Source organism: Phasianus colchicus, chromosome 3 (assembly GCF_987193195.1).
Source record: "Phasianus colchicus chromosome 3, bPhaCol1.hap1.1, whole genome shotgun sequence".
NCBI lineage: Eukaryota > Metazoa > Chordata > Aves > Galliformes > Phasianidae > Phasianus > Phasianus colchicus.
This window is the reverse complement of record NC_143438.1, coordinates 67,429,995-67,441,228: the sequence shown is the minus strand read 5'-3', so window position 1 is coordinate 67,441,228 and position 11,234 is coordinate 67,429,995. Positions and strand designations below refer to the sequence as shown.

Sequence of the window (11,234 nt, the reverse complement as noted above, 5' to 3'; positions counted from 1 at the left end):
CGGGACGGAGGGCGGCGGGGAGGCGGGCCGCTGCCCGGCGGACGTGGGGCGGCGGCGGGGAGGCTCCTACCGAAGGAACGCTCCTGGCGCGTTTCTCTGCCCTGCCCCACCTTCTGCTGAGTGCTCACGGCGTGCCCTGGGAGTAGTGCAGGAAGCGCAGTCCTGTTTTGAGATAACCAGACATCGAAAGTTTAGGGATAGCTTTACAGCTTGTGTTTCCCTCCAATTTCAGGATCATAAAGGTTGGAAAAGACCTCAAAGATCATCTAGTCCAACTGTCAACCCATCCCCACCATGCCACTAAACCAGGTCTCCTCAGAGCCACATCTCCACGTTTCTTAACGCTGCCAGGGATGCTGACTCCACCACCTCCCTGGGCAGCCTGTGCCAGTGCCTCACCACTCTTTCTGACAAGAAATGTTTCTGAAAACCCAAACTGAATCTCCCCTCACACAACTTGAGGCTGTTCTCTCTCGTCCTATCACTGTTACCTGGAAGAAGAGGCCATCCCCCACCTCACCATACCCTTCTTTAAGGCAGTTGTAGAGGGCAATGTGGTCTCCCCTGACCCTCCTCTTCTTCAGACCAAACAATCTAGTTCCCTCAGCTGCTCTCCATAGGACTTGTGCTCCAGACACACCATGTCAGGATCACAGAACTGTAGGGGTTGGAAGGGACCTCTGGAGATCATCTAGTCCGACCAACCCCCCTCCCAAAGCGAGTTCCCTACAGTAGGTCACACAAGAAAGTGTTCAGACAGGTCTTGAATATCTCCAGAGGAGACCCCACAAGATCTCTGGGCTGCCTGTTCCAGTGCTGTCACTCTGACAGTAAAGAAGTTCTATGTTCTGTTTGTACAGAACTTCCTGTACTCCAGTTTCTGCCCATTGCCCCCATTGCTGCTCTCCATCAAAAGGAGTCCATTCTCATGGACTCGACTCCCACATTTTAGGTATTTATGAAGTGATGAGTTCTCCTCTCAGCCTTCTCCTAACTGAAATATCTCAGGTCTCCCAGTCTTTCCTTGTACAAAGGCTTTGTTGCCCTTCATAGGACACAGTCCGTGTCCTCAATGTCTTTCTTCCAGTGAGTCTCATACTGCAAGAAGGAGTGTTTTGAGAGGAACAATCACCTCACTAACAATGCCAACCAGCCATGAATGTGCCAGCACCTGATGCATGATGTCAGTGACAAGCAGGTGACACAGACTCCTTGTAAATACTGGGTGCAGAAGTCAGTGGTGACACAAGCTCTGTGGTGGCGAGTGGCAGCTGTTAGCCATGCTCTGCAGCGTGCTGCAAGAGGACACTCATGTGTAAGTGCCCTGAGGCTCTGGTACGGCCTCACCTGAAGCACTGCATGCAAATTTGAGTGCCACGACGTAAGAAGGACTTGAAACCATTAGAGAGCATTCAGAACAGAGCTACAAAGATGGTAAAGGAACCAGAGGAGCAGCTGAGGTGCCTGCGTGTGCTCAGCGCAGAGCAGAGGAGCTGAGGGGAGGCCTGATGGCGGCTGCAGCTCCTCACAGGGAGCGGAGGGGCAGCGCTGAGCTCTGCTCTGTGTGACAGCGACAGGGCCCGAGGGAACGGCATGGAGCTGCGTCAGGGGAGGGGCGGCTGGGGGTCAGGGACAGGGGCTGCACCACAGGGCGGTGGGCACGGAACGGGCTGCACAGGGCAGTGGGCGGCTGCCAGAGTTCAGGGAGTGTTCGGACAGAGCCTTCTGACATAGGGTTTGAATTCTGGGTGGTGCTGCACGGATCCAGGAGTTGGACTCGATTGGCCTTGTAGGTCCCCTTTAAGCCGTGATGATTCTATCTTAAAAACGCACATAGGACTGATAAAATAAAGAGTAAATTTTGATAGGAAAGAAACGCAGTTTTTTCAGAAACGTAGATGCACACCTATGGAAACCACAGCAGTGGTTAGCAATTAAAAGAGCGCAAGAAAAATCTCGGGAGCTTGTCTTCTCCCTCCGTTTCCTGGACACGCGCTATTCTGCATCCGACACGACTCAAAAGAACCAGAAGCACGAACCACTTTTTCCGCCAGTAGCAGCAGGCGGACAGCCCGATGCCACCTGCGGGACGCTCCCTGAGCGGCAGCAGCGGGGAGCCACCGCGACGGGTAGCACAGCCTCCCGCCAGGTGCCGCAGATCCCGCCCTGGGGCAGGGAGAGCCGCATATCTGCATACGTACTCCCGCCCCTTTTTCTCCCTGTTCCCCCGTGCCCTCCCCCTGCCCGGTCGGAGTCCTCCAGCAGCCCGATAGCGCTTGCGCGTCTCTTTCGCTCAGCTCCCCGCCCCTTCCGTCTGTGGCGGCGCGAGAGGAAAATGGCGGAGCTGTCGGTAGGGCAGCACTGCGGGGTGCCGCACTGCCACCAGCTGGGTGAGCAGCGGGGCTGCGCGGCTCTATGGGGCCGGAGGGCGGGCGCTTCCTGTCAGGACAGCATTTGTGCTGGTGCAGGGCTGGTGTTATTCTGTTTTTCCACTCTTCCCCCATGGTTGATTTCAGGAAACGGTGTTAATGGAGAGGTAACCAGAAGGAGGCAGCGGGTCTCATCTGTAGGGTGGGAAAACGCGGCGAGTGGGCATTTGCAGTCGGCCAGCATTCTGTACGCTGCGTTTTGAGAGCCTCACTTAACTAATTGCTCAGTATAAGCGATGAGTGTTTAGAGTATAAGCGGCTGGTGTTCTACTTTCAGTGTTTGATACTGGAGGGAGAAAAAATAATTCCTTAAAAATAGCATCATTACAGAACGTATATACATTTAATTTACCTTCTCGGGTCAATTTTCTGTAATGCTAACTGGAGGAGTTAGCGGTGGAACTGGGCCACAAAAGCCACTTTGGGGTATTGTGTGACTGCAATTGTTAAATGTCCATGTGGAGACACCTACCCCGTGATAAAAATAAACAAAACTTAAACATGTAAAAATTAAAATAAAAACTATTAGCAAACAACAACAACAAACAAACAAAAAACCCCACGAAAGCTATGTTGTTTAACTGAAAACAAATCTCCCTTTCCAGTTTTAAGTTGGAGGGAAGATTTAGGTTGGATATCATGGGGAAGCTCTTTGCCAAGAGAATAAGAGAGGTGCTGGAACAGGCTGCCCAGAGAGGTTGTGGATGCCCCGTCCCTGGAGGTGATAAAGGCCAGGTTGGATGGGCCCTGGGCAGCCTGGTCTAGTATTAAATGGGGAGGTTGGTGGCCCTGCATGTGGCAGGGGGGTTGGACCGCGATGATCCTTGGAATCCCTTCCAACCTGGGCCATTCTATGATTTCTTTCAGATTTTCTCCCCTTTGTATGTGATGGCTGTTCAGGTGTTTTTTGGTAAGTTTTCCTATAAAATTTCAGTGTAACAATTGTTGGAGACTCAAATGTTTCGTGAATGTGAAGTAACTCAAACTAGATATGTTCAGTTAAAAAAAAAAATATATATATATATATATATATATATATATATATATATATATATATATATATATATATATATATATATATATTTTTTTTTTTTTTTCATTGCCTGTTCTCCCAAGCAGCTGTTTTAGAGATTTGAAATCAGAGTGTGTCTCTGGAATGTGGTTAACTATTATGGAAGGCATGAGGGTTAGACCTTGGTTTGTACTGATGTTAGTATTTGTTTTATGTAGAAAAAAAAATAAATTTCTTCCAGGGTATCAAATCAGAGCAGAGAAATGATTTCACTTTAAAATTGTAGATGCTCTCAAAGCATTTCTGGCATTGTGGAGAGTGATCCAAAATACATTAAAGTAGACAAATTCCAGTTGCTTTGAGCTGAATTCTTAAGCATGCTAATGACCTTACTGTCTTGGAATGCTTTATTAAGTTTGGGTGTTAAGTCCCAAGAGATGAATAACTGTGGTGGTGGAGTCACTGGCCTTGGAGGTGTCCAAGGAACATTTGGATGTTGTGTTGAGAGACATGGTTTAGTGAGAACTATTGGTGATGGGTGGATGGTTGGACTGGGTGATCTTGTGGGTCTTTTCCAACCTTGGTGTTTGTATGATTCTTTGCTTCTCAGGTAGCAAAGCACCACACAGTCGTTTGTTAGAATAAATTTTGAGAATTGAGTTGAAGTGTTGCCATGATAAAACTTGTTAGATTGCACTTAAAACACTTGTATGTTTTTATGTGCACTTTTCTCCTCTTGAAATGATGATAATGTTGTGATATTTTCTTCTTTTGCCACCGAGTCTTCAGCACAGGAGCCGGGATGCTCATGGATGTTCTGAGGTAATCTAATAATATAGGACTACCTTTAAAATTCTGTGCAACTGAACTAGCTATTTTCAGATTAGACATATATGCATAGTAAATACCTACAAATTATTAAACTGAGAGTGATTGACAAGCTTAAAAAATGAATGTACTCTTTCTCTGTGTTTCAGAATTAAGTTTGTTTAGGAGGATGGTTTTTTTTCTAACAGCTGTATTAATGAGAAGTAAGAGAGAATTGCTAAACTAGTTTTACCTAGAGAATGGAGAGCAGGCACAGACCTTCTCAGTAACCAGGCTGGTGACTTGTCTGTGATGTTTATTTACACAGAATATTTTGTACTGATGCTTAGGTGAATATAAGAAACAATTCTGTGAAACCAGATCAGCACAGATCTTACCTATGCTCATATAAGGACTGCCACGCGAAGGAACTTTTGCCAGTTTTATGTCCCTACTGTGAAAAACATTTTTGCCTGAGGTGAGTGGAATAGTGTTTAAAGATAAATGCTTGTTCATTAGTGCATGGGGCAAAAATTAATGCAAGCTTTTGTCTCTGTTATTTATAGACATCGGCATCAATCGGATCATGAGTGTGAGAAACTGGACACACCACAACCTCGAATGGTTGCCACTCAGAAGCTAGTTAAAGATATTATAGGCAAGTACAATGAAAGATAGGTATACACTACAGTTTTCTTCAGAAGGTTTGTGGCCTTCTTTAATGGTCTAGGCTGGAGCTTGTTTGAATAGCCTTAAACTCACCTGTCAGCATGTAATTGTGTTCACTGAGACTGCAATAAGAAAAGAGTAGCATATACCTAGAAATAAAGTTTTTGAAAATTGAGAGGAGATTCAAGTTTCTTTCAGAATTACTGCATTGTTTTGATTCAAGTACTATCATGTAATTAATTTTAGTTTAGTTAACTTTGCATCTTAGTTTATACGCAGATAATGGTTGTATTATGTGCACATGCCCAACTGCTGGGATTATACCTATACAATCAAGGTGGCAAAAAAAGAGAGTGAGTCCACAATACAATTTTTCTAGCTTTTATGCAGGAAAGAATAGAAAGCACTGCCTAACTGGCCCATGAGTATTATATGTAGAAAGGAGAACCTAAACCTGTTGCCATATGAATACTGTGATCACCACAGCTACAAAAGCATTGGAATTTGTGTTTCTTCAGCTTTTGCAAGTTGTTTACCTGGTTCTTTTGCTGATCTATCTTTTTATGCAGCAGGGTTCTGTTACATCATAAATATAGGGGTACATAATATCTTGCCTTCAGGAGGACAGGAAGGGAGTTGACAACTTAAGAGATACAATAAGGCTTATAGCATAGAGATTGAATATAAGCTTGTTCCAAGATATGTTCATGAGAAATTTGACTCATACTAACACAAATAATATTGTTCTCAGATTCTAAAAAAAATGAAGAAATAAAAAGCAAAAAACTCAGAGGAGCAAGAAACAGTGAAACAGCAGCAAAAGTGGCATTAATGAAACTGAAAATGCACGCATGTGGTGACAAGTCCTTGCCTCAGGTCAGTCGTACTTGGTTTCCATAATTTACTTCTCAAAGGAAAGGAAACGTTTTCTTACTTTCTTTTTCTTCTAGTTCTCTCAGTTTGTTTTTGGATTTAATTCTCCAAGGCCTCAGTCGTTTACACATAGATTTCAACTTGGCATCCAAAAGCTGTCTCACTGATCCCATGTCTTTTGTAAGGTGTTTGTTTAGAGTTTAGAACAGTCAGGTCCTTTAAAACAGAATTGTGTTAGCACGCCAAGTTTAGGCCTCTGAGATTGGATTTATAATAGTGAAAACATTCTGTGTGATAATTAGGTGTTTAATTTCTTTTTAAAAACAACTGCAGATACTCTGTTACTGAGTCCTCTTAATGAATTTATTTTTTTCTGTACTCATCGTGCTTTAAATTAGATAGGTCTTCTGCTATGAGCAGGGTTATTACAAAAACCTGCTTGTAACACTTCTCACAGTGTCACTGTAAGAAATATTTCCTGAAGAGAGATTAATTTCAAATATTATGGAACATAATTTTTAAAAGCCTGTCATCAGAACTTACAAGAAAACTTAAAAAGTGGCATCCTATTTCAAAGCTAGTAAAGTCTTAACAAGTCTAACACAAATTACTGTATGCTAGTTTCTCTCATTAATAATTTTCTTATTTGGATATTAATTCTCCAACCATCTAGAATAAACTCTTACACCTCTCTATTGCCTCCTAGAGAAATTCTAGATAATCATTTTTTACTCTTCTCTACTGCCCAGCTAGTTCTGGTTTGACAGATTTTTTTTAATATGAAGTTTCTCAAATGCTTCTTAGGCATATTGATTCTCTCCTCACTGAATAGTGAAGTTGTAGATGTTCAAAACTTGACCGAATCTGACTTGACACCACCTGAGCAGTCCTTGTAGTTAGTCTCAGCTTTAATTTTGCCTTGCTTTGAGCATGGTCTGCACCATGTGACCCCAGCAGTCCTTTCTAACTAAGATCAGGAAAAAACAGACTATCTTAGAAATGTCTTTTCTCTCTTGATAGACCAGGGATCAGTTTTCTGCAGGTAATTGCTTCTTTTGGGTGCTCCTTTCAAGACTGACCAGCTCAAAACAGGAGGGTCATGTGGCAATATAGTGTTAGTTATTGTATCCTTGACTGACTGATATTCTCTTGGATATGGCATAGAAATTCCAGGAGACACATTCCAGAGTTAAGGATGCAGCAGTAGAATGAGCAGCTTTGTGAATTATGTTGCAGTGAGCTGTGGGAGACTGCTTCGTCATCCTTAGAACTGGAGGAGGAACTGGAGGAAGGTGCTAGGACACTGTTAGAAGCTAAGTTACATTAGCATGTGTTTGTAATAAGATGGCTGTGTTAGCTGTTTTACAACTTCATTTACGTTTTAGAAAGATTCAAGTCCTGCTTCCCTTTACCCTTTGTAGTGTTACAGATTTTTGTGTGAGGAAAATGCACAGGTTGAAAATCATCCTTAGTTTTATGAACAAGCTGACAGGAGGATAGATCTGTGTTTTTTGTTTGTTTTTTTTCCTAGGGAATGCTTAAATAAATCCTTGAGAAAGAGGACCTCTGTCTTGTTTGACAGTGTCTGGCTTGGATTCGTAAAGCACAGACTCAACTGATGAATATACCAATGCATTATGTTTTGCTTTTCTGATTTTATTTTCTTTTCATTTTTATGTTTTTATAAATGTAACTTGTTTTTATGTTTTTCTAGACAGAAAGAATTTACTTTCAAGTACTTCTACCAAAGGGAAACAAAGAGAAAAGCAAGCCTATGTTCTTTTGCAGTAAGTGGAGTATTGGCAAAGTAGTAGATTATGCAGCATCCTTAGCAAGCCTTAAAAATGACAACAATAAATCAACAGCCCAGGTAAATCAGTAATAATATTTACACATCCCTCCCTCTCCTCATGGTCCCTCTGCCCCCTTCCCCCTTTTTGCATCTCAGGCAAATTTTGATGTTAATTTCTGTGTTAATTTTCTTGTAGAAATTGAGGTTATGCCATACTGTCTCTGGAGAAGCCTTGCCATTTGAGCACACGTTGGAAAAATGGCTATCTGATGAAGATTATCCATTATTCAATGGTGGAAATATAATTCTGGAGTATCTTGATAATGATGTTTTATTTATAGAAGATACAGAGTCATACTTAAGTTAGTAAAATATTGTAAACTAAACAGCAGAAGAAAATTTTCTAGAAATGTGGTGTTTAAACCAAGACCAGTTTCCTCTTCATAGAATCATAGAACGGCTTGAGTTGGAAAGGATCTTAAAAATCATGTAGTTCCAAGCCTCCAGCCATAGGCAGGGTTGCCACCCTTAAATTACTGTATGATAGAATCTGTTCTCACCTCTGGAAGACACAGTTTCCGCGAATTCTTCAGCTGCATAATTGGCAGAACTATGTCCTGAAAGGACTGCTAGTTGTTACAATAACTCATATTACAGATACTCACTAGCTAAAATAAACTGCTTTATTGACATTTTACAGCTAAATTTTATATGTATTTATTTTTGTTAAAATGATGGCTAAATTATGTATTGATAAATATTGAAAATATGCATTCGCAGTGTGTCAGTTCTGTGAAGAAAAGGAGCACATTGCACTCTTGCTGCACATTTTCTACGTCTACAGGAACAGATTTCAGATAGTTTGGAATGCAGCACTGGAGCCCATGCTTCAGATCCACATTTTCTTAGTGCATTGATTTTTAGAGAAGAAGCTTTATAAAGTAAAGATAATTCTCACATGTCTTTTCTGTGTTTTGGAATTTTAATATCAAGTTCTTTTTTTAATATTCCACCTAATTACCCTCTCTTAGTTAAGATTTCAAAAAGGAAGAAATATGGTTACACCAGCAGCACAGCTTTTAATAGCTTGTGGTTTCATCCTGTCCTGGTTTGGACAGTGTCTGTTATAGGTAAATCTCTGTTGCATCATCTTCAGCAGTCTGCAAGATAGATTTTCTGAGTTTTAAAGGGGTTGTTGATGGTGCTTTGACCTAATGAATTATACCTGCAGTTGCTTGTAGTGGCTTCTCTGATGTCAGTCTTGTAATTCGGTTTGGAGGTCATTAAAAAGATTGTTCGAAGTATAAGTAGATGTACTCCAATTTTTGTGTAGATGCTGCAGAAAGGAGGTGCTTTCCACAAAGGAAAGAGCTGATGAGCCAGAGTATAAGAAAGCACTGAAGTGCTGTTGTAGTTATGCTGTCTGGTGCGTCTCAAAACTTCTTTCCACCTTCCCTCGAAGTGACATACAGACATGCTAAGCAGAAGTCAAAGTTTTCTAACAATGTAGTTAAAGCATGGTTCTGCAATGAGAGCAGAACTGGTGATCATAGAATGGTTTGAGTTGGAAGGGACATTTAAGATCATCTAGTTCCAACCCCCTGCAATAGGCAGAGACAAGATGTAATTCATGGAATGGGGGGAGAATGGCTAGAAGTAAGGATGGCAAACTTTGAAGCAAAGATGTGTAGAAGGCTTTGAGAAATCAGTGGGATTGTCTTTGTAGGAAAAAGCAGTTTGATCTTCAGTGACTGAATATTTTAAAAATCTTTGGTTCACGATAGTGAAATGTTACGTGTGCGTTTCTCCATTTTTCTCCCTTCCTCTCTCTGAAGCTGTGTGTCATTTCTCTTTCTGGCATCTCTCTCTTGCCATTTCTTTTCTTCCCTTTCTTCTCACATCCCTTCACATGCCACCTGCAGGTGAAGCATATGGCTTACATGACTGTTCTACCACCTCTCCAACATAAACATACTTGGATAAGAAGGCTGAGCAGAGAGATGTGCCAGAATTGCCTGCATACAGCCTCTTCAGAAGTTTTACTTATTTCATAATACAGGTTTTCTCTGTGCATGTAACTGCAGGCAAAATGACTATAATAAAATTTACTGGAGCTGGGGAGAATGTAGACTAGGGGAAGTAGAAGTAAATCTTTGGGGAGATCTCAAAGGTTTCATAAGGAAGTTTGTTTTTCCCAATTGCCAGTTAATGCTATGAGCTAGCAGCCTGTAAATGACAGTACAAATACAGCAAGTCATAGTTGTTAGATCTCCAAGAATTTTTCACATTCATTTTCATCTTATTCCAAGGCTGTGTCTGGGATAATATGCAGAAGCTCATCCCACTCAGTTTTCAGAAACTGAGAAGCAGAAACAAATGAAGGCAAGCTGACAGACAAATAGCTGTCCTGATCATGGCATTCCTACACAGACTAGGAGTAAAAGCAGAAGCGTTCACTGAGCTGCAGTATCTTGTTTGAGATGGAATTGCTCAGGTGTTAGCTGTTTGACTTTAGCTTCTTTTTTTGTTATTTCTCTGTGTGAAAAAACTTTGGGAAACCCTAAATTTGCATCAAAGACTCAACTTTGCTTGGGTAAGTGACTTGTGAACCAACTGGGCAGTGCCAAAGTAAACAAGCAATACTATGTTGTGCTGAGAAAGCAGACAGCCATCTCTCAAGCAGTTTCTCTTTGTGTGTCTTTTAGGAAGAGAGAAGAGTATGTGCCCTGTGGTGTGTGATCTGCGTGGCCTGAAGATGTTTACCAGCAGATCTGTTGTCTTGCTTACCAGGTGTCATAACAAAAGCTAAACCATAGCCCATGTACCTCTCTCAGTTGGTGCTCCGGGTTTTAGTATAACCTTGCAGTGATGTGCAAAATAATCATGCAGGAAAACATCTGTACAAACTTTTAAAGACTGACAAACACTGCTTAAGGTCTCTACGACTCTGCCTGTTTGCAAAATGTGAAAGATGAAGCATGGAAAGGTGCAGTGACTCAGCATCCTGGCACTGGTGGGAATGGACACCACATTTCTGAGGTATAAAGGAAAAGGTGAAAGCTGCCCTGCAGAAGCACGCAGCTGTGGGTTGGGTTGCCTCTGGCAGCAGCAAACAAGTTACGGTCATTCTGAACCATAAAGTACATGCCAGCCCTTGTCCTCCTTGCTGTTTGCTGTGGATAAGTATCTTACATATGAGAGTAAACTAGATTAACTGCCATTTGTAAACACAAGATGCATCACTGTTTTATCCTGATGAAGGATGCAGGGCCAGACTTTGGGGAACATGGCTCTGCTCAGGCAACCTTACCAAGGAAAGCAATGACTTTTGTTTCCCTCTATGTCTCTTTAATTACGTTAACCTCAAAAATGCAGCTTTTTATTTTTGTTTCCAAAAAATCTGTCTGGATTGTATGGGCTCTTCTGGAAATTTGTATGTTTAAAAACAAAACCAGTGGTCTCTCAGGTTGCTGGTTTGGTATTATCTCCACTACCGGCCCTAAGGGGGGTGAAGGGAGAAGGGGAAGGCTGGGGGGAGGGAGGAGGCAGAGGAGGCTGTTGCACAGCTGCTGAAAGCTTCTAGAGAAAAATCTTGAACTGACAGAACCACGGCGCTCGGCGGGCACCGCGCACCCCACAGCCCCAGTCGGGC

At 42.3% G+C, this 11,234-nt stretch overlaps 1 protein-coding gene across 1 annotated transcript; it reads left to right on the top strand.

Moving 5' to 3' along the window:
* The first annotated feature begins 399 nt into the window (after nucleotides 1–399).
* On the top strand, nucleotides 400–10,966 carry ZFAND1 (zinc finger AN1-type containing 1). Its single transcript, XM_031590939.2, has 8 exons — nucleotides 400–2,390; nucleotides 3,297–3,339; nucleotides 4,224–4,263; nucleotides 4,599–4,726; nucleotides 4,815–4,906; nucleotides 5,669–5,793; nucleotides 7,505–7,660; nucleotides 7,779–10,966. The coding sequence occupies exons 1-8, from the start codon at nucleotides 2,336–2,338 to the stop codon at nucleotides 7,947–7,949; spliced, it is 810 nt and encodes a 269-aa protein (XP_031446799.2). The 5' UTR covers nucleotides 400–2,335; the 3' UTR covers nucleotides 7,950–10,966.
* The last annotated feature ends 268 nt before the right edge of the window (nucleotides 10,967–11,234 follow it).

Excerpts from the sequence above, each read along its gene's own strand:
- ZFAND1 (XM_031590939.2), top strand. The coding sequence starts at position 2,336 with ATGGCGGAGCTGTCGGTAGGGCAGCACTGCGGGGTGCCGCACTGCCAC. Across the intron at positions 5,794-7,504 it reads GTGACAAGTCCTTGCCTCAG|ACAGAAAGAATTTACTTTCA; the intron begins GTCAGTCGTACT and ends ATGTTTTTCTAG. Across the intron at positions 7,661-7,778 it reads ACAATAAATCAACAGCCCAG|AAATTGAGGTTATGCCATAC; the intron begins GTAAATCAGTAA and ends ATTTTCTTGTAG.